Raw genomic sequence first — 27542 nt, forward strand, 5'->3', positions numbered from 1 at the left:
CATTCGCCCTCGGTTAAAGACACTACATTATCTCTGCAGCAACACCCACGCGCAAACACTGAAACCTTTCGTTTGTACTCTTCAGTGGAGCAATACTTCTCCTTTCCTGTAAAGGAAGCGGTTGCAACTGTTTCCTGCCATTTTCACGATTAGTACTCTGTACTAATACACGCACGCACAGAAACACACGGTTTCATTGCCTGGGTTGATGCAAGATGTTTTTTCACGCACCACCAAATAAATGACTCAACGGAAGTTGGACGCAATATAGAGAAAATCGAATTTCAGAACTATTGTTCTTGGTAGGATGATCTGAAGACGTCACACCCCGGGCCTCCTCGCTGAAACGCAAATCCATCAAGACGCCCCGGGGGAAATGTCCTACATGTAATCACAACATCTGGAGGTACATGATGGATATTTACTCGATGATTATGATGAATTGCTGTAATAGTAACAATAAATCACCAGAGACGACATCGTGCACATCTTCGTCTTATTCACAGTCCGAGTGGAGGCGGGAAAAAAAACAAATCTCATTCAGATTTGCAGCCACTGGAGAGGGTTGGTCATCCACATCATTAAATGCTAATTGGAAGTCGTTAAGCTTGATTTGATGATGCTGATTTGAGGTATTTTTAAGTGAATGACCAGCAAAGCATCAGATACGCTGTATTATCTAGCTCTCCCCAAATTCTTCTTGTTACACCCTCCCACAAGGGAAAGCAGTAATAGAGTATTTCTCACTTAATTCCCAAGTTAACTTAAGATCTAATTTATTCCTTTGGAGCTTCACACTTGTATTCATTCTGACAGATGTGAAAATGTGTGTGTGTGAACTTGCATGCACTTGCATTAAATTGAATTATGCAGCAGCCTAAATGAGCACGTCTAATGACAAAAACACAATCCGTAACTGAACACTGTCTGCTGTGGGCCATTGAACAAACGATGTTGTAAAACACCAGCCCTGAATATCTTATTACACAGAACATCTAACATCTCATCAGCTCACATACGGAACACTGTGGAGGGAAGTGGAGCAACGCGCCCGCGTCTAAAGCTCACCGAGAGAAACAAGGAGTCGTTTGGAATAACGGCAATCGTTTCAGAGTGAGTCATTTGGCAATATCATACAAATAATAAAAAATGAGATGCAGCAAACAAAAGCAAAATGTGCACATATATAACATGAGCTGGAAAGACAGTGTTTTATCTAAGATACACAAAAATATTTAGCTTTATCCACTCACTACTGGAGCAATTACTCGGCCTGGAGAGGACACTCAGTACGAAGAGGTTTTAGTGAAAGCTCTACTGGACCCAGAGACGGTGTACCATGTTTATACATCTGTGTGGACATTATGTACTGTTTGCTGAGGTCCTGTTCTTCAAATGTAAAGCGTAGTTTGTATATTTGGTTCTGTGAATGGAGGAAGATGGACATACAGAGAAACAGACCCAAGAAAAAGTGATACAGCTTCCTGTATTTGCGGCAGCACACTATCCCCTCCTTTGAACTCTTAAATCTCCATTTTTTCACAATCTCTCTCCTCCCTTAGTTCCCCCACCTTCTATGTTCAGGACAAACTCCCTTCTCACTTTCCTTCCCCTCCTGTTTTCTCTCAGTGCATCCATTCCTGCCACCCGCCAGACTGTCTCATCCTTCATTTGTTGTCTTCAGCACCGTCGGGCCGCCCCGCTGTTAGCTCTCCGTCAATACCTCAGCAGGTATCGTCCCCGGTTGCCACAGTCATATTAACAGTGCTTGGCACACATGGATGTCCAAACACTTAAGGAACCTGCAGGGTAGCTGTGACACGATGAAGGTATTGCAATTCTCTTGTTATGTTTCGTGCGTTCCGTCACTCTTCGCTCATGTATATATTTGTTTTTCTCAGCTGCCTGGTCACTCTCCGCCCCTATAGAGGGTGTCAAAGAATATGATTTTCTCCTCAGTAGTCAATAAAGTAATATATTGTTTTCAATATTGACATTTTTAGCAATGCTAGCAGTGTGGTTTTAGGGATTGAAATATCGGTCTTTGATCAAGATTTAAATATTAACTTTTAAAGGAAATGCTGAGAATTTTAGTACAGACATTCATGGTTCCCAGATGATGAATCTTAAGGACTTTAGTGATCCTCTGACATGCTCTACAGCCCCATCATGGGGTTGACATTTGTGATCTTGAGTGAAATGTCTTGATAACTGTTGGGTGGACTTACATGAAATGTGTTGCAAACGTTCATCTTCCTGTCAGGATGGATTGTAATAACTATAGTAGCATGTAAAACTATTGGATACTCATTATGGTGAACATACCAGCTCAACGTCAGCATGTTAGCGGTGTCCTTGTGAGCATGTTAGCATTTATGTCACAGCAAAAATAAACACCAAACCAATCCTTACACCATCTTTAGTCGTTACTCATGAATCAAACAAAAGTGAAAACTGGAAATGAGGATTAAATTAAAAGGAATTGAACTAAAACCGTATAATAACCCGAGGTCACATGTACAGTTTTTCACAGAGCCACATGGTCATTAATCCTCTTACATCCCATCAGCATATCAAATTAAATATCTGCTGGCATTATTTCATATGCTGTTTTTGTGTTTGTTTGTCCTAATCACATTCCCATCAACGTCAGCTGCACTTTGTTTTGCGCTATACAAAGCAATTAGCTACAGGTAGCATGCTAATATCCTAAACTAAAAAGGTGGACGAGTTAAACCTTACCTGCTGCTACAACATCAGCATGTTAATTGTTAACATTGTCACTGTTTGCATGTTTGCATACTGGGATTAGCATTTAGCTCAAATGACAGCAGCCTCACAGAGCCGCTCTTTTCTTTTATCTGCCACATTTTTATTTTAACCGCTCAATTTCTCAAAAGACTTTTTCTTTTAGTGCGTCTTACGTTTTATATTTCAAACAGTCTGCACTTGTGTGGTGAAAACCAATCACCACCAGAACCACCAGTTCTGTATCATATAAGCTTAAGGATATTAAAGTAAAAGCTGCGATTCAATCTGCCTTACTATACAAATACCAGCCTAACTGACTCTATTTCTGTGGCAAAGACATGCTTGATCAACTCAATTTCCTCCTAAAGTCTCATTCTTCTTACCTGCCACCCGTTTCCCATCTCCTCTCTCTTCCATTCTTCATCTCTCTCTCAGCGAGAGTGTGTGGAGGGGCAGATTTATGGAGCGGCCCGCTCGCTGGCGGCCACAATCCGGTCTGAGCAAGTGATTTGTTCAGAGATTACAGACACGGGAAACAGAGAAGGGAGTCTTAATGATGTTATGGACGATCACCAGGTGTGTGTGTGTGTGTGTGTGTGTGTGTGTGTGTGTGTGTGTGTGTAAGTGTGTGTGAGAGAGAGATAAAGATAAAGATAATGTGGGTATCATTTTGTCTGCACTTTAGTTAACAAGGGTTTTCAAACATGCATTTCTCAGCAGTACAGAGACAGTCCATCCTTAATAGCGCTGCAGGGAAGTATTTCTGGAGGCAGTCATTTAGCATCCAAACGGGTCTAACTTCCAGCTCGCTAAATGCCGATACCTGTCTCACACCGACTTTCTGTGAAGACGGAAGTTTATTTAGTAAAGACACTATGCATGCAACGAGTGGAAACTTGCCACGCCGTCCCGACACGTCCAAAGCTGACGCTAGAGGGTTATGTAGAGCGCTGTAGTTTGACGCTCAGGACCAATTTGAGGAGTTGGGAGTGAGAATGTGTCAACAAAAAGCCGATGGGATTTTATTTTCATTGGAACGTTTATGATACCTACACGTTGAGTTTAACAAGACAATCTTCACAAATGAACCACCAACGTTAGTATGGGCGAGAGTACACACAACGAGACTGTAAAGGCAGTCGGTGTTCGGCGCGATGACGTGTAGTAGTCTCATTAAGGCACTTGTTACTGACTTTTTTTTAAGACACATTAAAGCCCATTAAAAAAAGCATTGACTTTGAGTCGAGGGAAACCAGAAGTTTAAAAACGCTAACTCATTTCAAGGTTATAGGACTCATTACTGCAACACCTTATGAGACTCTGGCGTTAACATTAAATAGCTTCTGGGAAGTATTTCACTTTATTTAATAGATTGAAAAACTTCAGTTGGAAATAGAGCTCGGTTTGCAGGTTTATAATGACTCGTACTTGTAAAAGTGACACACTCAACAATCTTCAGCCCCTCTGTAGAATAAACCTTTGAACAAAATAATTGCCTCGTGGATGGTGCATCAACATCTCACTGTTTGTTTTATCACTTTAAGAACTAACCAACCAAGGGCACTTCAGAGAGATCACCTTCAGTCTCCTCCACCCAGACCTCCAGCCATATGTGGCCTGGTTGGAGCAGCACGTTGTTGACGGGGCCGCTGGCAGAGTGAGATGGGGGCCCAGCAGAAGTGACACACTGTGTCAGGGGCAGGGCGGACACGTGGAAGCTGACCGCTCTCACCTTTCCTCTGCCTCTCCTGTCAGATCAGACTAATAATAAAACATCTTCTTTTTGTTCACGTGAATCTCACGTCGCCTATTTCTGCTTTTCTCCTATCTTTTTTTTCTTAGTGTTCACCTTCTAAACAATATGCTCAATAAGATCTTTATCCATTTTCAATACAGTAAAAGAGGCACGATTGACCGTCCCGGGCTTCATTAGCAAACCTCCTGGTTGCAGAGACTTCAGAGCACACGAGAGAATAAAGGGGAAGGCACTCGGAGTCCAAACTGTACCCGCTGAGACTGTATACGCCAGAACACATTAACTGTTGCTGTAGCAACCGTCTCGCAAATTTCAAACACTTTAAGCAGACTAATTCCTCAAAATGTCCTTGTCCACTGGGTCTCTTTCTCCATCTTTTCCTCCTTTAAACATATTCTCGAGAGCTGAATTAGTAGAGTAGAACGTGGTGTTACTGAGCACACTCAGCAGAAAGTTGATCTAAGGGATCTGGCTTGCATTCATAAACATCTGGGATCACTGGGAGCTGAACTCCAGCCTTAAACTTTTAGCCTTGAACGTTTTGGAGACTTGTTTTAATGTGTAACATCAAGATGAAGAGTTCAGTGGAAACAAGTATAACGTTTGTCGGTGCAGGCAACCAGAACACATCTGCTTCCTGTCTTGTCGAGTCTAGATAAATGTATCCTAAAGAACAATGCTCCTCTATAACAGAAAGCACAATAAGTATCTTTTTTAACACAACTCTTGAGCTTTAACATCCTTCAGTCCCAAGTACGAGCACCTTTAATCGGCTATGCTAATCTATTCATGAATGATGAGGCAAACTGCTGTCTGAACAGCGGCTCCCTGTGTGTTTGAGGTGCTGTGTGGGGGTTTGCTCAGGTGAACGGGGCTGCGCCATGTGGAGAGACACTTATCACCCACCGCAGAAACAGCCTCGTGCATGCCCAGAATCCTCAATGACAGACCGGCCGACGTGCTGCTTTCAGATGAGACTGCAACGTGAACACAGGAGCGTTGGGAGTTTTTATGCTTTCTTTTTTTGTTGGTGTTCTATTATGTTTCCATGTGTGTAAGAAAATAGAAACAGGTATTTATTTCCCTCATAAAAAAGACGCTTTCGATTAATTTATGTATCATCATTACCCAATAGAGCAACCAGCTGTTACTCATTCTATTAAGAGACATGTCAGGAAACCAGAGCAGAGAAACAGCTTCATGATTCATGTCTTTTACATCACCGGTTATCACCTCCACCACAAGCCTAAACCCAACTGTGACACAGTGAGACACAGACAGAGAAGTGAAAAAAAGGTCATGAGGAATGGTTACCTCTAGAAGTGTGGTTACTTACTGGGAAGCAGCACTTTTGACATTGTACAGTCAAATGTCTTCCAAGAACCGCTCATTTTACTTAAATGTGTCTCTCCCTCTGACACCTCTTGTAAAAAAAACCCTCCTGTATCACCCATCCTGTATCACCTGCTTTGAAGCTGTACTGTACAGTACAGTGATGATTCACATGCTGTACCAGATCTCTTTGATTTGGAACTCAACACACTCAAACATTAACTGAAGAAATGTGCACGTTGGAGTAAGCTGTGCAGTGGCGAACATTATCTCTTGAAGATGAACTTTACATCATTGCTTAAGTGTGTGTTTTTTATCATCACATGCTCAACCCTGTCTGAAGCACCACATCCTGATTCAAATGCGACATCCTGCCCACAGAGAGCGGTTTTTTTGGTGCTTACTCGTCAGTGTCCTCCTGCTCGCACTGCGCAGCTCTGCTATGCAACTTGACCTGACCTGCTGTAATCCACAAAGTCATTTTTATCTTTGGCCGACAGGGTCTCGACCGATCACTTCGTCTCTCGTCGTCCTCTCGCGCGCTCGGCCGCCACAGCGCGCTGTCCGAACCGGGGAATTAGAATACGTTCATGCTGCGGTGAGAGAGAGAGAAAATAATAATCATTGTGGGAGGACTCTGTGGATGAGAAGCTGCATGTTCACTGGAAGGTAGATAGGCGAATAGAATCGCGCGGAGGAGCTCACGCACGACTCCAGCTACACGGAATTCCCGACTTGTTTACCCTGCACCGGGCACAGAGGAGCACCGTTGCGCAGTCTTTACGCACAACCAAGGAGCCGACCAGGGGATACAGAGGGAGGCCGTCTGTCTGTCACCACCATGTCAGCGGCAACAGCTTCCATAGCAGATGTTCCCGGGACTGTTTCTACAAACAAAGATGACAGCCGTGACCGGAGGAAGTCAGGTAAAGAAATAACCAACCAAATGGTGTCGAATTCACACTCGAGTTGAAGCGTGTAGGAATGTGTGTGGGACGGAGGATTGTTTTAGGCACTTTGCTCTTAGTCCAGTTCTATAAATAACACAAAGGATTTTACTCAATCATATTTTGTGAGGGGCTCATCTGCAAACTGTATAGAGATTTAAAGTGTGTAAAGCCTTTATTTCCTCTTGTGTAATATCCCTTCAGGGATTTACAGTGGCAGCAGTTTCCCCACAGTTGTTCTCGGATTAATTATCAGGGTATATATAGGCCATAATGCAGTGCATTTTGCAGGCACACCTATCTTTCAGATTTATTTATTCATAAATTCATAAATTCATTCATTTATCTATGTATTGAAGTGGAAGTGTAAAGGCCTATCACTGGTGTGCTTAACATCTTTTGTTGTGTTTTGACGCCCCTTGTGGTGATCAAAATGCAGCACAAGTTTTTTCTCCTCACATCCTTGGAGGTTTTTCCTTCATTTAAAAGTCACAAAAGAGAAACAATCCAAAATCTCTCATGTGCATTGTTGTTGTTTTTTCAGTAAAAGCCAGAAGCAGATTTTTCTCCCAGTAAACAGCTGGTTTGGACTTGTCCTGGGCCTGATCACATTATCCTTCCCGGCCCTGTTGGAAATCACCGACATGATGTCATCGTGTTTATTTGAATTCCAGCAGCTTGTGTCATGATGAAGTGATGCTCCCATGTTGTAGGTTCTTCCCGCCAGACGTCACTGACACAGAGAGAAACCTCCCCTCCTGTAATATACTGAGTGCTGTGCTGTATGATAGCCGGTTGTTTAGCACGGCTCCAGATTGTTTCATGATTTATCACATTTCCTGCTTCGATACTGTTAGAGTTCGATGCAGCACAGCAGCTGTTACAGGAGGTGGGGTGGGGAGGCAGTGTTTTGTCATGCATCACTTTGCCGCCCTACAGGGGTTCAGTGCTGATAGCTCATCCCACACTGAATCTCTTCTGCAGAGCTCCATTCTTCTTTGTTGTTCTCTCTTCACCCTGAACTCTTCTTGTGCTGCTTTTGAATCCTGATCGTCTCTGTAAAAAAACAAATTTTCTTTTGGAGATACATGAATTATACATGTGTTCAAACTTTGGCTGAACTTTTGATGATTAGCGAGCGTCTTAACATCTGCAACACACCCAATGTTTATTCATGCACACAGTCCGATTCATCGCCGACTGACCTCTCTCTCTCTTTCTCTCTCTCTCTCTCTCTCTCTCTCTCTCTCACAGGTCAGACCCAGGCTCAGTGCACAGCCAGGCCCCTGCCAGCCCTGGGCACCCAGAGGATCATCCAGGGCAATGGCACCACCGTGGGCACAGTCATTTCCCTGCAGTGCCCAGCCAAACACAAGCTGGTGGGAAGGGAGCTGATGTGTGTCATGGACACCAACAGCACCCACTGGGTGGGGGATACCTACTGTAAACGTGAGTAGCAACAAACCCCTTCTGTTGTCAATATAGTAAAAAAAAAAAAAAAGTCTCTCATACACACACTTTATAAACGAAATGTGTGCGGGCAGATTAAATGTTCCAAAAGCTTTTACTGGGGGAATTGCAGTGGCTGCAAAACCTCCCCCTGAGCTGTCTGTCCGCTCATTATTCTGAAGAGATGGGATATACACTAAACATTATGAGATGGGCAGTAGTTGGTATGGGCAATGTTATGCGAATACACTTAATCTAGGATTTAACTTGTGATAATTAATTCTTCTGAATTATGTGAGGACACATTCGAGCGAAAATTATTTCTCACTCGGGGATGAAGCTCATTAAAGGAGAATATTAATGCAAATAATGGTAGAGAGGAATCATTTCTAGCAGGTGCAGAGTTAGCCGCTCTTTTGAAGAGCGAGTGGGAAAAGTGAGAGCAAGAGCCTAATTATGTTTCAGGATCAATCATCATGGGAGAGAAGGCGCTGTCTGCTGTGAGACTGAAAGAAATTAAAAAACGGAATTTATGTTTTGTTTCCCCTTCCGTTTATATATATATATATATATATACAGTATATATATATATATATAGCAGCCTGTGACTTATGTCTGTAAAGCCTAAGGTGGCAGAGTCTGATAAGGAATTGTTGTACATAGATTTTGCAGCACGGTAAATAGAGCTGTCAAATAAATGTGTTGTATGGCAAGGAAATAAAATCGATAGATCAGTCAAGAGTCTTCTTCTTCTCTCACTCCAGCTGTGTCTCCCTTTGACGACTATGGTTTCCGCGTGGCCGTGCTGGCGTCCATCGTAAGCTTGGCCATAATCATCTTCATGTCCGTGGCCTTCATCACCTGCTGTTTGCTCGACTGCTTGAAAGAGGACAAAAGGAAAAACCATGAGAGGTGACTTAAAAGTACCGATACCACAACGTAAAAATACTCTGTTGCAAGTAAAAGTCCTTCCCTTAAAATCATTAGAGGTGCCCTGTGGAGAAACGAATGTTATGTTTACAGTCACTGGTACTCACCAAGATGCATTTTGAGCATCCTGGAGCTCTAACAAATGGGTTGAAAGCATTTCCTTCCTCTTAAAACATTTGCAAAGCTGTTTTTTTTTAATACTTGAAAGCCAATGGTGTTTACGAGCTTGCAGTCTTCTTCCACGGTGTGTTTCTGCCACCTGTGGATCGACCGTATATACTGTACGTGGTCACCGTGACGTGACCCAATGGTTTGTGGAGTGGGTGGAGCTAAATCAAGAGAGAAGTAGAGTCATTTTCTCATAGACTTCTATACAATCTGACTTCTTTCTCAAAGAAGAGGAGTCGCCCTCTGATGGCTATTTGAGGAAGTTTAGGGCACTTCAGCATTGGCTTCACTTTTCAGAACTGGAGGTAGCAGCCTCTAATTAGTTAAATAGTGTGAAACAATTGGCAGGACTGACTACCGCTTCACCTGCTTGCATGAATGTGCATCCTTGTGCATGAGACAAACATAACAGGGACTAACAGTTCCATAGCTACTGGAGGTAAAACAAAGTATTTCAGATAGTATGTATATGTTAAAGTACATATGTATTATCAGTAAAATGCACTGAAAGTAAAGTAAAGTAACTGATAACTTAAAGCTGTTAGTGTAGTAAAAACTACAACATTCCGCTATGAAATGGAGTGAAGTATTAAGTACCATAAAATGGAAATACTCAAGTCAAGCACAAATACCTCATAGTTTTATTTACTTGAGTTAATGTACTTACTTTCCATCACTTGAAGCAAAGAAGCAAAGAATGGAGAAGAACAAAGACGAGAGTTATCGGTCAGATTCCTGCGATGCATTTACAAAGTGTAACACTGACGTGCAGATTTAAATGTATATTTTAAACAGGGAGTCAGAGATGTGTCGGTGGGAGGAGCAGGCCCAGCACCAGGGGGACAGCAGGTCTCGCTACAGCCATAAAGGCAGGAACAACAACAACAACAACACCCAGGACAAAGTGCAGTCCCTGTGGGACACCGGGAACCCGGACATGTGTGACAACATGCGAGCCTGCAGGTGAGATGTGGGCTGACTTTTACCTAAACTGTCAAAAAAAGGGGGGGGTGAATAAGACAAAAAACAGCTTCCTGTCTTAACCTCCACAGATGTCATCAGCAGTACGCGTATGGTCCTGCCTGCACATATGGCCCCACTCCTCCGCTTTCTACTCTCCCCGGCTATGGCTACGATCAGCCTCTCTTACCCAGAGGCCCAGGATCTGCACAGATCTCTGGTCCGCCTGAATACAACGGACCTCCTCTGTCCCATCAAACTACGAACCCAGGCCCGGTCCAGGTCTCGGCAGCGGGGCCCGGGTTGGTGCGGCAGTATGGGGGACAGCAGAGCGGCTTGTCGGGAAGGATCCCATCAACCACAGATGAGTCCAGCGCGAGGAATGTGAAGCCTGCCAAAGAATTCTCCATTCGGATTATATCAGTGTGAGGACACATTACACAGGAGGCGACAAAACATCAGTCAAGAACTTGTTTACTGACCAAATATGTCGGTCTGTACGTTGAGGACTACGGGAAGACGTAACAGAGCATTCCTGATGTTGAAATGATAAAATCTGCAGCTCTGCACAGTGTGAAGGCTCTACAGGCATACTGATGAGACAGATGTATGTGCCTTTTGCAAACTGTAATGGCACACTGCCCTCTGCCTGAAAAGGGGAGCCATTGCACTTTAAGTACACCGGCCTTGTTAGATGATGCTACCTGTACATAGAAGGTCCAGGGACCTCCATGCCCTCAAACGAGCTTTTCAGAAACCCATTAAATGGTTATGTTTTGGTTAAAGTTAACGATTAAGGTGTTTAATGGGACGCACGTTGTTAGCAGTTGAGGAAGTTGTCTGAGTAACTCAGTTCTCAGTGCTGGAAAGTCCACTTTGTTGGTTGAGGGGAGCAGCTGGAAAGCACCAGCCGGTAGTATGTAAATATAATTATTTTTTAAAGAATGTAAATAAATAAATAAAGACTTCTACTGATAACGTGTGAGACTGTATCGCAGTGGAAGGAGTGCAATGGTGTACATTTCCCTCTGAAGGACCAATGCAAATGTTTGCAGCAGGTACAGTGACATGTGACGTATGTGTGATGATGTAGTGCACACACAGGCATTTCAAGTGACATGGTGGAGAATATATTACTGACAAGATTATTATTATATAATTATTATTATATACAAATACAAATAATGTCTAGGTCTAATAGAATAAAGGGGGAAAGGGAATAAAATAAAGTGATGATTGACACCTCTGTGGTTCCGTGTTTGCAACTGAAAGTGTATCTGCTGGTAATCGGCTCAGTCTACCGTCGCTGTCTGCGGATTGATAATCACCGCGTGGCCCTGAGGTCAGTCATGTGGCTCCAGGCGCAGCGGGGCGGCGCAGAGCGGCGCAGCGTGCTGATGTAACCGGACAGCAGCGACCGTCGCACCAGGGGGAGAAGCAGGAAGTTTCACCGGGAGGCTCTCGGTCGGAGGGAGCGTCTGTTTGTCAGTATGACAGGTTTGTGAATCACGGGTAAGGTGTTTTTGGCTCGTTTGGGATTAGAAATGAAAGGACTTCCGCCTCCAAACGATCGCTGCCCGCCCGCTGTGCTGCGTGGGTGCGCCACTTGTTGGAAGTTGTAAGTTTAGCTGTTGCAGCAACGTGTGATCAAATTGGCCAAGATTAATTTTGGCCTCGTGACGAAGTGTTACTGCTATTTTTTTGTAGAAGAATTTCTATCTTAAAGAACTATTGATGAGCTTAAATCTGACATGAGGATGAGACGGTTTCCTTTAGTCTCGTTTGTTTGTAGCAGGAATCAGGATATTCTTCCTCACATGTTTAAAGATTTGCCAGAATAAAGAAAAAGTAAAGCTATACCTTAGAGTTTAACTTAATGATAAATGTTAAAACGGTTTAATCTGTTTGCTGCATCTCTACTAAGATCAGTGTAATGTGGAAATTCTTCACAAGTCTTAATGACGGATGTCCAACACAGAACATGCAAAGATCAACGATGCCCTCCAGTAAATCCCTCACCAAGACGTATTAAGGGACACTTATGCATAAGGAGATTGGCGTCCACCCTTTTTGTTATACAGTCTTCCTTCACACCTCAATGCTGAAGACCTAATGAGCTGGGGACGACAGCAACAGTGAGTTTGTGGGATTTGTTGGCGAAATCAGGGTCTGTATCCTTCAAAGACGTTTACAAAATGCATCCTTTATACCTTTAACCGCCATCGAAGAACATGGGCTTCACCAAACTGGTGTTTACTACATGTTGTTCATACCGGTGCCAATTTTACAGCCCCTGCATTCACCTTTCTAACCAGGAGAATAAACCTCTTAGTCATTTATTTTCAGAACAGGACTGAGGCCAAGACCAGCTTACTAAGAATCTACTTAGGCTAAGGCTAGACGTAAAATCTGCAGGCCTTAAGTAAGATTTTTGTAGCATGCTCTAATTTTACAGGGTGAGAACCACAGACTGTAATAAGTGGACGTAGTCAACAAAAGTGAAGCCAATGTAGAAGTACATTAAAGCTGCATTCTCTCTAATGTCCACCAGGGGGCGACTCCTCTGGTTGTATAGAAGTCTATGAGAAAATGACTCTACTTCTCTCTTGATTTATTACCTCAGTAAACATTGTAAACATGAGTTTATGGTCTCAATCTCTAGTTTCAAGTCTTCTTCAATACAGCATGATGTTCATTTAGTAGATTATGGTCCATTTAGAGTCAAACAGACCATAAAGCAGGGTATGCTTTAGGGCGGGGCTACACAGTGATTGACAGGTTGTCCGGTCTGAGAGTTCATGTTCTCCTCCTACAACCTTAACCCTTTCAGAGTGTTTTCACTACATGAAAGTTAATTGTAACATTATTTACCTGTCATATTCAGTGTTCGGTTGTACTTATCTCTCCACCCTTCCGTGTCCACTTCTGGTTGCAAAAACACAAGATGGCGACGGCTAAATATGCAGAAAGCAAGGCTTCAAAACCGTACTCTACAAACCAATGGGTGAAGTCAAGATGGAAACTGTTTCTGATGCCTTCATGAACATGAATTAAAGTGTATCTGTTAGAGAGCATTTTATTTAACACCGCCTCCTGCTCATCTCTTCTTTAATGTTGTCATTTCCATCGATCTCGACTAGACATCGACGATTACCATGAGCGGCTCCAGAGGGACGCCCAGTTCCTTTGCTCAGATCCGAGGATGGACACTGAACTGGTTGACAGACTGGTGCTGCAGCTGAACAGGATCTACCCCCAGATACTCGGCGACAAGGAAGCCCACAGGGTCACTGCAGATAACATTTTACACCGTTCCAACAAAACAAAACAAAAACATCCTGTTTTGACAATGATCATGTCCTTCTGAAAGCCAATTAATGTCACTGTGATGAAAAAAACAAAACAGATCCTGTAAGTCATTTTAATGAGAAGCCGTCTCTTTTTTGTCGTTTCTCATTATAGTGACTTATAATGATCTTTTTGTTTCATCACAGTGGCTTTAGACTTGAATCTGCTGATCTGAAATTGATCTTGGAACAGAAGAAGAGTGTTTCAGGTAAACGGGTGTGTTCAGTGATTTAATTCAGCATGTGTCTCCCTGCAGTTCAGGGACCTGAGCGTGCCCACCAAGGTGAGGTTAGCTGAGCTGTTGACGTACCTGCGTGGGAAGGGCGAGGAGGCGTGTCATGAATTCTACAGAGGACTTCACATCCTCGCTGAGAACGTCTACGCCAGCCTTCCATCCAGAGCTATACAAAGAGGTACAGGCCCGTTTTCATTCCAAAAGGTGTCAAATATCTACGCTTTGTCACGCCCCTCTGTGTTTGATACCGACAAACTCTTTAGCGTCTGACTAAAGCGCACCGGGCTTTCAAGTCACTGCAACGTAAACCCATCTGCGTCATTATCAGATGCTCAGAGAAAATGCTCCGGGAGTGTGATGATGTAGTATAAAAAAACAACAAAAAAGGAGGGCGGGTCAAGCAAACTTTGTTAATGTTTTTACTGTATATTAAAGGCGCTGTGTGTAGGATTTGGCGGCGTCTAGTGGTGAGGTTGCAGATTGCAACCAACTGTAACTTCTCCAGTGGGTCAAACGCGTAGGACAACCACGGTGGCCGACGTGAAAATGTGAAACGCAAAAGGCCCAATCTGGAGCCAGTATTTAGTTTGTCTGTTTGAGGCGACTGTAGAAACATTGGCATCTGACTCCGTGAGCAGGACTCTGTATGTAGATGTAAACGTCTCATTTTCAGGTAACGAAAGCACAACAATTCTTACATTCAGGTGTTTGTACAGTAAAGAAAACAAACTTATTCATATTTTATTCCATTTCTCCCGATAGATCTACCTAAATGATACTCATTTGTTTGAATCCACAAGTGGGGAGCCAAGGTGCCAGTATGGGAAGAGTTGTGATGAGACCCTCCCTTCTCAAACATGTCCCTCACACCTGAATGTGTTTTTAAGAGGCAGAAGTATCTTGTGCAGTAGTTTAGTGTGGATATAACATTAGATTTACAGGAGAGTCACAGACTACCGTGACAATATAAAATCGGTCTAAACGTAAGTGTTAATCTACGCAGCATATTCACGTACCAGTGTTCAAACACGCGATCTTCTGCGATTCAGATTCTGTTCATCCTTTTCTGAAATTCCTGTGCATAATATTACTAAAGTGAATTACACTGACCTATTAAACCTGAAAAGCTCCTCTCTTCTTACTAGTTGTAATGTCATATTAGAATGTTTACCCATAGGTGCAACATGTGTTTTAAAGTGAGATGGTTTGGTCTCACGAGCAACGTCCCCGGTTGTCCCATGATGGCGGATCCCCTGCTGTGTAATTGCCCTGTCTGGCCTTTTGTAGGCTTATTCTATATCCTATCCAAGACTCACAAGGAAGCCAATGTGCTGTCTGGACTGCACTCCCAAAGTGTGGATGTGACACTACACAGGCTGGTATTTAAAGCGTGGGGTTTACCCGTTAACAAGTCTTTGCTCTCTGTTCTAGAAGTGGCCGATCCAAAGTGGACCAACGCTGTGGCAATCCACCCGCAGCGATACGTGCTGAACGACAGAGGTACATTTAATCGACTCAGTGCAGTAGAGTGTTATATGAGCGTTCTGTTCTTGATGCACCTTAAAAGACTGTACACCAGTGTTCACGTTATGGCCAAATATGTTACATGTATAGTCTACATGACTGTCAACGACATAAACAATGTTATATTAACCTCGTGTAGAGAAGTTGTATGCAGGAACTAATATGAAAACACTTCCTCTCTGGTGCGTTCAACAAAGCATTGTGTCCATGATTGATTTTATATACACTTGACTGACAGTCAGTTTCTTTAAGTTATAAGAGAATAGGGTAAAATATTGAACTGATGGGTATCTCCATGAAACCTCCCCAGTTGATTACTTACAATAAAGCAATTATTTTTTGTATTGGAAGCTTTCTGAAATGTAATTTTAAAATATGCAAATGAGGCATGCTCTTATCAAATATGTGCTGATTTGCATACATTTCCAGAACAGAAATCTGAACGTTGGATAAAGCCAGGTTCAACATTCTTGTTTCAGTTTGTTGACATATTTGGGTCAAAGGTTTCCACCGAGGGAATCTTTGTATATCTCTTTGTACCACTCAATGAATCAGAAGATACTGCTCATAAAAAATCACTTTCTCCATGTTTTAGGAATAAAATGTATAAATCAGATTATAGATAGTACTGGAATGTTTGGTGTATGTAAGAGCTAGTGAAGTGGAGATTTCTGGTTCAGAGTCTGAGAAAAAGTCAGAAAGATTTCTAAAGTTACATTTTGAAGACACTACAGGTGAATAGGGTAAAACAAATGTAACTAACTAACTACTTACTTACATTATGACAAATATTTTTTGTATTACAAGTTTTCTAAAAAGTTGTGTTTTAAATATGCAAATGAGGCATCACTAACTTTTGGTGAATTTAGGAGAAATCTACAAATGCAAATATACAAAGTAGTAAAATAAACACCTAAATGTGTGTTTTGGATGTTTTTATTTTCACTCGTATGAAAGAAGACGTGTTATGGAAGCAAAATAGCCCAACAACTCAAAATTTATCAGTTCTTAAAAACAATGTTTTTGACTGAGGTGTCTCGTCTTAGCAGACAGTAAACACACCTTCATGCATATATTGCCCTTGAATAACTATGCATGTGTCACTACTTCCTTTTTAAAAGTCATTGGGCATTGTGCTGGATTACCTGTTCAACGAAGGTGTCTAGTCTTTACAAATGGACTTCTAATCCCATACTGGCATCAACTGAGACCTTTGGCTGCCTGGACAGGAGGAAGTCATTCTCAAAAACGTTGTGAAATTGTGTGCGGACGTGTGATGTAATAATGATTTGTAGTTAATGGGCTGGAAAGCTTTCGCTCTGTACTCTGCTGTTGTAGAAGTGTAATTTGGCAGCATGACTACTCGGGTGTGTTTTTCTTTTTCAATATGGTGGTCTTACAGTTTGTGTGCCTCTGGACCCCTCGCTGATCCCCACATAAGCCCCTTAAGCCCAATTAAGCTTTGTTCTTCCACAAACATAGTTGTGTGCTGAACCCTTTTAACCCCGAGCATCAGAATGTGGGCCCTGCTGCTCCGCACCGCCTCGCCATTCATCATCCCATTACATCCAGGGCTCTGGCTTTGCGGGTCAGTTTACGCTCGTGTGTAAACCCGAACGGCTTCCTCTGTCCTGCATTCCTTTGAACAGTCAGAGGCTCATCCGCGGGGTCAAAGGTGTGCCAGCGGGGAAACGGGTTCATCGACGATGACTCCCGATCACAAGTCGTACACATCACTCCTTGTTCAGACTGTGAACAACAAGAGCGGCTTCGGACTCTTGACTCTCTCCATATGTTAGTGTACATTTCAGTTTGTTTTTATTTATTTAAGTTCAGATCATTTATTCAGAAGACCAACCCACTAAGCACATTTAGTATGCTGATCGGATATTCCTGTTTCTAGGCGTCATTGGTCACTGACGAAAACTTCTTATCTTCTCTTCCCTCCTGCAGGATCGATGTTCTTCCTGAGCTGTTTCAGTTTCGCGCTTGGTGTTGCAATGCTCTACTATTACGGAGGTAAGTCGTACAGAAAGAGGGAGAAGTATTGTGCAAAAGCATCCAACCCTAACTCTTTTATTTCATATTTAAAACACACTCCATTTGTGTTTGTCATTCATAAACCACTCCTTCAAACCATTTGTTGGCACTCTTTCTGCCCACAGAGGGTGAGACATTGAGAGGCACCGCTCCGTTTCTTCACGGCTCTGCGGCGGGATTTAGCAAAGGCGCTAAAGATGTTTTCATTTCCTACGCCGAGGTTGGATAGCAGAAAAAAAATGAGGCCGTTAAGATGCTGAAGAAGCAACTCTGTGAGAAGAGCGAGCCGTGAAATTTGCCACTTTGCTGTGCCAAACTCATTTACACAGAGCCAGGAGTCGCACGCATTTGTAAGCAATAACTGATTAACTTTTCCAACAGCTGTCTCTTCACATGAAAAAAGAAAAGAGTCAGAGTGAGTCTTTGCTGGATTTATTGTCAGTACAGAACAATAATAATTCCGATCATATTTTCAGATAAAATGAAGCGTGATATTAAGTGTAACTGAGTGTAACTGCACACCCACACAGCTGTTTTCAATCACTCTGGCTGATTAGACCTCTGCTCAGTCTGAAGCTTGGTGGGAATTACATCACGAAAACAAACTATGTGCCGATAGAGAGACGAAGTCCCGCCCTTTACGGGGTCCTCCGCCATGGGACCTTATTTTGGAGAAATTATTAACAATAGTCGAAGGCGAGAGACAAATATCTTTTTTGATCCTGTTTGAATTGTGCCATAAATTACACAAATGATGTTAGTCAATTTTAAAATATAATTTTGCACGTAAAAAAAGTCCTATTTTGTTGTAAAACTGTTGAAGTATAAGACCGTGAAAATACATAATTAAAAAGGCTACCCACTCAAAAGTAGCTCCCTGAAGCTACGATGCCTGTGTGTTTCATAGGATGTACTCGCACCAACGACGGGTCTCGCTCGTTCTTTCGATTCCTCGCTGACAAAAAGAGTCTCTGTATAAAACGCATATCGGGTAAGATAACGTTACATCTGTGCATAGAACATAGCTAAGTTATCTAGCTGGCACGCCAAAGGAACGGCCATGTTGGTGACGTACATTGTGCGAGCCGAAAGATGATGTTCACGGAGCGGTTTCGCACAAAACGAAATGTTACTTTCTTGACTTGCAAAATTATCTTTTAAATTTACAAAAGTCATATGTGTAATTCATGGCACAATTGAAACGATACCAAAAAATATCTTCCCCTCTCGATATGAATGATAAGGGATTACATTGTCCCGCCTTAACAGACACAACTAAACCAACAGAATTGTGAAGGAGATGTCAATCAAGCGCATGCTTGCACACACACACAGGAGGTCTAATTAGGCATTTGACAGCGCTGTGCATGTTTACACATTCTGCAGCGCAGTTTCTCATACACACAACACATGTTTCCACCCGCTCACCCACTTTCAGTGCCTTCTAATACTGTGATAAAGAAACTGTTGAAGAATACACTGATTACACTATGATTGCACTATTATAAATATGTTTTGCTCAATAAAAGCACATTTTGACATCACCCGGAGTTGTATCTTGTGTTTTTAATCTCGTACGACAAAGAAGTGAGAAAGACATACACAGAAATGTGTACCGTTAATCAGCATCAAATACAAAACAATTCACAGTAACGAGCAGCGCAGTGATTTGTTTGTGTCTGGCACTGTGAACGGGAGATGGAGGTGATGAAACATTTATCTCACTGATTGAAGAGCATTAACTAATCCACTAGAGGGCACTGCTGCCTCGTTCAGTGCAGCAGAGCGGGGAAACGAGGATGATGGAAAATGTTCTGGTGTTCTCCAACAATGACAAACTGGAGCAACAGGCGGCCTTCATTAATTAATAATGATTTAATGAATGAAGTCAACTTAATTAAAGCTACATTACACGCTGCTCACCGCTGAAGGAAGACTTGTGTGCGGGGCGGATGCATTTCATACTCACTTGAAGCCCCTTTCGAGTATTTGTCATGATAATGGCCACCTCGAAGATGGTTTGTGCAGTACAGCTGTGGAGGAGAGCTCAGGTGTCTGATCTCAGGAGATCCGCGGCACTGAGCATCTTTCTTCTCTGCATAGATTGAGCAACAGATGAGAGAGGGGGGTGGAGGGCGGGGGTGCTACAGGGGGTTGGAATTGCCACCAGGGTGATTGTTCAGTTACTGGTATCCACATTCCCACGAGGGCGCTATTGATAGCCCTGCGGCTGATGATCACCAGCATCCTCTGATGTTATGGACCCCCCCCCCGTAGTCCTCTTCAACTTCATGGAGCCAGCAGTGATGGGAGCCATAGGCATACATTATGTATATATATACATATATCAGTCCACAGATCTGCCCTGAGTGGAGCTGTGTGTGTGTCATCAATCTGGCTCTCGGCTCGTCTGGCTGTTTCCAGGGTTACCAATGATAGTTGTGGAGGAGGAAAAAGGATCAGATTGTGACGTCGGGCTTGTTGTCTGAAAAGGTGCTTTGTCAGTCACGTTGAACAGACACTAGAGCATGAGTGTCCTCCAGGTGTCTAACGGACGCTCGCGTTCAGAAACCGGCTCAAACTGCTTTTTGTGTTTTTGTGTCAAACCACTGAAGTGTATTAAATGAGCATTTTGCTCGGGGCTCTAATTGGGGTTGTCGGTGACATCGCTGGAACACGGTCTAATTAAGGCTTCCATTTTAACAAGCAGTTGTGCCGGGGCCCGTGTTGACTCTGACTCACCGGCTGCCGGTCCAGAGAGCCACACTCCAGCTTTTGCTCAGAGCGCAGGAGAGTCGTGGCACAACCAAACCGTGCTGTCTGGAAAAGAACCATGACATCTTGCTCGAACGTCATCGATGCAATTAAAAATTGAAGCCTGTCCTGCTGTCAGCATTTGTGTGTGTGTGTAGGTGTGCATTTGTGTCTGGCCAGTGCTCGGGGTCACTCTCGGGCAGCAAAGGAGGCAGACGGCGTGAGGTCACGTTTGTCTCCACTTTCCTGTTTGTCCACGAGGACCAAAATGTTGCGTTGTTTGACGTAGCAGACCCCTTTGTCTCCTGTGGGCTGTTTTGTCTCGGTGCAGGACAATGATCTTCTGGCAAATGAGCAGTTTTCGTGTGAGTTGTTGTTTTTTTTTCCGTTGGAAATTTCTCTGAGAGCCTGGAGAGGTCAGTGTGTTTGTAGGTCAGGTAAGAGAATGTGAGGGTCAGGTCATGGGAGGAGGGGACCAAAACAAAAACATGCTGACTACATAGATGTCTATAGGAGACAACTGCATAGTAAGGCAGGAGAGAAACTACCTTTGTATGGAGAGAGAGCGGAGCATAAAGAATACATGTGAGCAGCAGAAACGGAGAATACCTGTGTGTGTGTGTGTGTGTGTGTGTGTGTGTGTGTGTGTGTGTGTGTTCGCGGTCAGTCGCCACGGTTCGGCCTGTGGACTCCAAAGGCCGTGATGAAGACGTTGACCACCACAATGATAAAAACCAGGCTTGTGGCCAAGTTTTCCATCATGTTCAGCCTCCGCTGATTTTGTTCATCGTTCAGGTTCCAACGAACTGCAGACAAAACCAGGAAAAACATTAAAAACGACACACACACACACACACATGCACTGGATGTGTAATCAAACATCAGCAGTCTACTTGATTCTGGGACTCGAGCCAAATCATTGTACACAGATTTAATATCAACAATAACTCATTTACTTAATTCTGGAAACTCACAAAAATTCAGACTATCATATATATTTAATTTTGACAAGGACATATGAAGTTTCACTGAATAAACTGTGCAAGATACCACTTAAGTTTCACAAATAATTACATTTTTAATGAATAGCTAACAAAATATTGTATAAAATACTTATACTGATGTTCTGTGTCGGCTCCTGGAGACCCGAGGCTCTTTTTAATAACTCAAAAATATACTTTGAATTGTTTTTCTTATCTTCATAACTCTCACAATTCTATGAGGATTTAATACGAACATGATTTTTCAACTGATGAAATGTTGTAGATGTTTTGTAACTTGTCTGGGGTCCCAGAGACTCCAGCAGTGAGAGCTAGTTAAATACGAGGGATTCGTCTGCTCTATATATCTGTGACGCAGCAATCCCCTCGTTTGTTTATAAGGAAGGGTTCCCATTGTGATACTTGTGTTTTAACAAGGTCAGAAGAAAAGAAAAACAAATTAAAAGACAAATTGGTTGATTGTGAAATGATTATTGCTATTTCTTTACATACCGATGGGCTCTGAGAGACCGGAAACAATCTGTAAAGCTAATGTCAATAAAACACAGTTAGCTCCATGTGCTTGTATGGGTACCAGACCAAGACGGATACAACTTTCAGAAAAGTAGTGGGAAAGTATGTTATACATTAAAACATAATTATTGTTGTTTGGTAGGACTAATATAGTCAAATACTTGTTATTCTATGAAAGGCATCACTCTAATGCTGGACAAGCTGCTGATTCAGAGCACACACACAAATAAACAAAGAACAATACAGGGAAGAGTGAGCTGATCGAGGAAGCTTGTATTTCCTTTATAGCCGCCTCATTGTGTGTGTGTGCTTTGTTAACAACATGATCAACATGATGCAAAGAAACAAGTAATCCATGTTGTGAAAATGACACAAAACGACAAAGCGACTAATAAAAGTTGTCTGCTTCATCATCGCGGTGGCTGAATGTTAAATGAAGGTAGATTTCAGGTGAATGTGTGTGTGGGAGGTTGTTTACACTTTAGCTGCGACTCCACTGGCACATGTTGACTGTGGGTGTGTGTGTGGGAGGGTGGGGGGGGATTAGCAAAGGTTAAATGGTGTAAGGACCCTTCTAGGCTGCGTGTGTGTCTGATCTGCCTGGAGTGGGGGGTCGGGGGGGTCGGTGGTATGTAGGCCGCTCGCATCACGCACCACCGGAGAGAGGGAGGAGCAGCGGGGTTCACAACGGTCAAAGAAAATGAAGGAAGACGAATGAAAAGAGTAATGATGAGAAGCGTTTGATATTCTGGTGGAGACGAGGGGGGGGTCAGAGGGCAGGCGTCCATGAATGTGTGATGATGACTCTCACATGCTGAACCCTCGTTCTGACATCGTTCACAATGCAAACAACAAAATGTGAAAATCTCATTTTACTGTCAATTATGAGTGATGATAATGATGATTAATCACAGCTATTATGCTTTTTTTTATGAACTCAGAGCAAATTTACAAACTGGAAAATAATTAAGGCGAGACACCCTAAGCAAAAACATCCTTCTTTCATGCACTCATCTTGGGCTATTTTGCTTCCATAACACGTCTTCATTCAGACTAGTGGAAAGAAAACATCCAACACACACATTTAGGTGTTTATTTTACTTCTTTGTCTATTTGCGTCTGAAGATTTCTCCTTAATTCACCAAAAGTTAATAATAGATAATGCCTCATTTGCGTATTTAAACGTTTCAGAAAACGTGTTATACAAAAAGTAATGGCCCTAAGGTAAGTAATCACCTGGTGAAGCTTCATGGTGATATCTAGTTAAATGTTTTACCCTATTCACCTGTAGTGTCTTCAAAATGGTTGTCACTTTACAAAATGAATCTTTAAAGGTTTTCTCTAAATTACTTTTTCTCTGACTTCAGTAAATCTCCACTTCAGTAGCTCTTACATTGACCAAACGGTCCAGTTTCATTCCTATCTTTGTTCTGGAGGTTTCTACAGAAGGGTTTGTTCACATATCATTCAAAGCTTGATTTATAGAACATTTTATTAAATGGCTATTGACAGGATTTGCACTTGAGTAAATGTGCTTACATTCCACCACTGTCAACAGTCGTATTTACTCATCCTGTTGGAGATGAGGTGAGCCAGCGTGACCCGGCTAAAGTGCACTGACCTGCTGTTCGGTCGTCAGAGTAAAATGTACTGCAGTAACTCATCTTCTCATCTCAATGGAGCTGTTTTACAACCCCTGGATGTGGCTGTTAAATGCAGACATCCTCAAAACCTCTGGATTTGTGAATAGATGACCCTTTGGTGCTTCGTTTATTTATTTATTTATTCCTTTCTATTTACTCACAGACATGCATAGGCATGAGCGCCGACACTTATTGACACATTTACAGGCACACAGTAACCTCCCTCCCTCCACTCCCACGGGTGCTGACGGCAGCACTAAAAGACTCTGTGAACTCTGACCTGGTGTCAGGTCCGGTTGCCATGGCTACGGCTGGAGACCAACTGGTAATGGGCTGTTTGTCAGCAGTCAGTGGACTTGACGTTGGTGAATCTCGCTGAGGGACACACAAAGGGCTGAGTGAAGGTCGAGAGGTGTGAAGCAGAGAAAGACGCCTCTGGGTTGTTGTTGTTTTTTACCAAAAGGACTCGAGGCTCTGTTTATTCTCTCACCTATGAAGATGAGCAGGACCCCGACCGCGACCTGCAGACACAGGGACATGCTGATTAGGGTGATGATGGGGGTGTAGAAGTTGAAGTTTGGCCCCTGCTCCAGCACAGCCTTTAGCTGGGAAGCGTTGGCCATCAGCAGAGCCACATCCAGCATGCTCTCGGCCGCACTCTTCTTATTGGCGTAGTGGTTCATGTTCAGAGGGGCCGGGCTGCTGGGCCCAGCATCTGGACGGGTGGCCTGTGGGCGGGGGGAGAAAGTAAGAGAGAGAGAGAGAGAGATGATGTTTACGGCTTCGAGATAAACGCCTGAAAGAAGAAAGCCCTGAGATAAACAGAGAGCCGTGCTGCGTTTCGTTCCCCCCAACAGCCCAACAAGGCAGCGTGTCGATGCGACTCAAGCAGTCATTTTCTGCTTCCTGTGCGTCGATGGTGGGGATCTGGTTATCATTCTGACCTAATTAGCACAACAAGCAGCTATTACAGAAGAGTGACCTTTGAAAACAGAGCCATTAGTACGGCGAAGAGAGACTGACACAGTGGCAACAGATCCATTAAAACACATGAGCAAGTCTGCACGCTTTCTTGTTCTCCGAGCATGAGCTGCTGTGAACCCCTCCGTGTTTGTGGACTTTATCAAATGAAAGCAGTGCGTCTGACGTACTGGAGGCCGGTGACGCTGTGAGCCATCGCTCATTTCCTGCTCATATATCTCTGTCTGCCGAAGCAGGATGACAGATTGAGCTGTACAACTGCACTGAGTAAAACCCAGAACGGCTCTTTTTTGCAGCAGCAGTTTTCTTCGTTAATGCATGCTTTCACTTTATTACTTCTGAATATTTGAGCACATAACAGAATGCATTTACGATATTACATATTCTATACAGCAGGGGGTCAGGAAGGAGGAGAGGGATTTAGACTGAATCCCTCCTGTGAGCGATAAACAAACACATTAAGGGAAAAAATCAAATCTTTGCCGTTGAATTCTATAAGCTATTGGGTCCTGCATGGGTGATGGTTATGTAACAAGAGATCTGCTTGATTGTGTGTGTGTGTGTGTGTGTGTGTGTGTGTGTGTGTGTGTGCTCCATCAAGAGAAAGACGTGAACTACTGGGCCGGCAGTTGCTGAATAAGACTCACTCTCTTTTTAAAATGGTGGAAGTACATCTTCCTTCGGAGCACCGCTGCTGAACGAACACCCACTTGGAGCTGCTGTTCAGCGACGCCCGACTCACACCTGAGCACTGAAGAGGAAGATGAAGATTCGGCCTCGTCAAGGCCTGAACCGCGCACATAAAGTAATCAGCAGCGCTGACAATCTCCTCCTCGACATTGAAGCCCTTTTTTTTTTTTTTTCTCACAACACCCCCCCACCTGCAGCTGCAGGGAGCACAGTTTGTCAAGGATTAACCAAAGCACACACACAGAAGAATGATGGTTCTTAGCTGGTTCTTTAAAAGGCTGTGTGGTTCCACGAAGAACCGTCACCCACTAGAGAACCTGAAAGGTTGGTCTGAAAGGTTCTTTGTGGAAACGGTTATTCTATGGCTGCACTCTAAAGAACTATTTTCGGTTCCAGATGGCACCTTTATCTTTCTCTGTGCAGAGCTGGTGTACGAGCCGTCTTCCCACCGCTCCGGAGATAGAGACAGAGAAAAAGCTGCACCCTCTAATTTGCCACAGGGACGGCTACAGCTGAATTACAATGTGTTACGGAGATTCACAGCAGTCAAGCCGCCATGGTTAAGTTGATGTATGAGGGGGAAGTCTCCACTGAAGGTGTGGTCGATGGAGAAGAGCTGGTACTCTGGTCGCAGTAATTACATTGATTTTTATGTTGTGCTAACCACTGGACCATGTTTAATTCTCTTAATAAGCCATTGCTTTGCAGGACATGGATTACATGTCACTGGCCAAGTTCCTCATCTGGCAGCAATCCTATCATTTCAGATCTTTTAATTTGGCACAGCTTCACGAGAACACATCCCGAAAACCTTCAGTGGGCGTTCTCCAAATCTCTTCTTCACTCCGAGCCATAATACCCAGTGGAATAGACCACAGCTCTTCAAATACAAGTTTCCCCCCTGCAGTCCAACGGGGGGGGATGCAACATGGAGCGGCCTTGTGACTGTGATTTGTGCCACAAATGGCACACCGTCATGACGTGTCGGGGTCAACCATTCTGCTCTCAATCACCGACACGGGCTTTATCCCCGAGTCAACAGACCGCGGTGAGATAATGCTTGTTGTGAGCGCACAGGAGACGGGCAGTCTAGATACACAGCGGCTGCATTGTTCCCAGAAATTCACCAGCAAATATGAGGCACTGTTTTTGGGGGCTTATATTCTGTTTTAGTGTTTTGTGCATATACTGGGCCAAGGCTCAAAGCCACCTACTCAGTCAGTCCGAGCTTTTTGTCAGGATTAATCTGTGTCTGCTCATATCGTGTGGGTGAGAACATGGGATAGCAGATAAGGGACAGAAAGATAGACTATAGGCCATGGTGTATGTCACCATCCATTATCCAAACCGCTTATCCTGTTCAGGATAAGCGATCCCAGCTGACATTGGGCGAAGGCAGGGTACACCCTGGACAGGTCGCCAGTTCATCGCAGGGCACATATAGAGACAGACAAACATTCATGCCCACATTCACACCTACGGGCAATTTCGAGTCTCCAAATAACCTAAGCTGCATGTCTTTGGACTGTGGGAGGAAGCCAGAGAACCCGGAGGGAACCCACGCTGCAACGGGGAGAACATGCAAACTCCACACAGAAGGACCACCCGGGATCGGGGATCGAACCCGGGCCCCTCTTGCTGTGAGGTGACAGTGCTAGCCACTACACCACCGTGCACTGGGCTATAATGCTACATGCGCGCGTGCAAAAAATCCATATGGCAGAATGCATGTGATCCAGGCTTTCATTCGGATTTACACTTCAAATTGAAAAACACCCGACACAACCCATGTTTGCACTGACTTTAGTGTTCCCGTTTGAGAAACATTACAGATCTATTGTTATTTTTGCACAATCTAAACGAAGGTACTCATTAAGTCGCTCACTCTGTACTCCTTGGTTTCGCTGGTGTATTTTGGGGATGAATTATTCACACACTGCATTCCTTGTCTGAAAAAGACTCAGGGGACAGACCACAGAGAGAGAGAGAGAGGGAGGGGAGGAGGGGGAGGACAGAGAGAGATACAAGTTCTGTGAATCTGTTTTAACTCTCAGCTCAATGTGCCACTGTGGAATAACAGATCGGTTCATACAATAACATTTAACACAGCATGCTCTCTGCAGAATCAGATCAGGTGTCACCGATATTAAGGTATGTGGGTGAGACGGTGGCTTACAGTCAAGCAGATGGGTAAGTAATGTGTTTTAAAGAATATCTCTTAAAAATGACATTTGTTGACCAAAGTTCTATTACCATGATTGAATTACTTGATGAAAAAATTAATGAATTGATGAATAAATACCACCATATCTAGGAAACATGCAATATTTTCTTATTTCAAAATGATGTTTGAATATAATATTCTTATTATATAGGCCCCCAGTACAAAGAACATGCATCAGAAAGATAAAATAGGGACAATCAGTCATTTCACCTTGTGGATTGAGTAATAAAACAGATTTTAAGGATTTTAAAAGTGCATGCTTCCCAACCATTTGGGCATTTAGACTTGGAGTTCAA

The 27542-nt window shown here is 43.4% G+C and overlaps 2 protein-coding genes, 1 long non-coding RNA gene and 1 pseudogene across 3 annotated transcripts; 3 read left to right on the forward strand and 1 right to left on the reverse strand.

The window, feature by feature from the left end:
• The first annotated feature begins 211 nt into the window (after window positions 1-211).
• On the forward strand, window positions 212-2627 carry LOC142950585 (uncharacterized). Its single transcript, XR_012954473.1, has 3 exons — window positions 212-406; window positions 991-1113; window positions 1630-2627. It is a non-coding gene; the product is annotated as an uncharacterized LOC142950585 (long non-coding RNA).
• A 3599-nt stretch (window positions 2628-6226) lies between these two features.
• On the forward strand, window positions 6227-11271 carry susd3 (sushi domain containing 3). The gene is made up of 5 exons (XM_076099907.1): window positions 6227-6765; window positions 8041-8235; window positions 9000-9147; window positions 10129-10296; window positions 10386-11271. The coding sequence occupies exons 1-5, from the start codon at window positions 6681-6683 to the stop codon at window positions 10720-10722; spliced, it is 933 nt and encodes a 310-aa protein (XP_075956022.1). The 5' UTR covers window positions 6227-6680; the 3' UTR covers window positions 10723-11271.
• A 2143-nt stretch (window positions 11272-13414) lies between these two features.
• On the forward strand, window positions 13415-17732 carry LOC142948354 (caspase recruitment domain-containing protein 19-like; annotated as a pseudogene).
• A 3123-nt stretch (window positions 17733-20855) lies between these two features.
• On the reverse strand, window positions 20856-24073 carry LOC142950592 (ninjurin-1). The gene is made up of 2 exons (XM_076092157.1): window positions 23842-24073; window positions 20856-21000 (listed from the first exon to the last, which is right to left on the reverse strand). Exons 1-2 carry the CDS (start codon window positions 24032-24034, stop codon window positions 20858-20860), a joined length of 336 nt encoding a protein of 111 aa, XP_075948272.1. The 5' UTR covers window positions 24035-24073; the 3' UTR covers window positions 20856-20857.
• Between the last annotated feature and the right edge of the window lie 3469 nt (window positions 24074-27542).

The sequence above is a fragment of the Anarhichas minor genome, unplaced genomic scaffold (genome assembly GCF_050575085.1).
Source record: "Anarhichas minor isolate MPS153535 unplaced genomic scaffold, ASM5057508v1 ptg000003l, whole genome shotgun sequence".
NCBI lineage: Eukaryota > Metazoa > Chordata > Actinopteri > Perciformes > Anarhichadidae > Anarhichas > Anarhichas minor.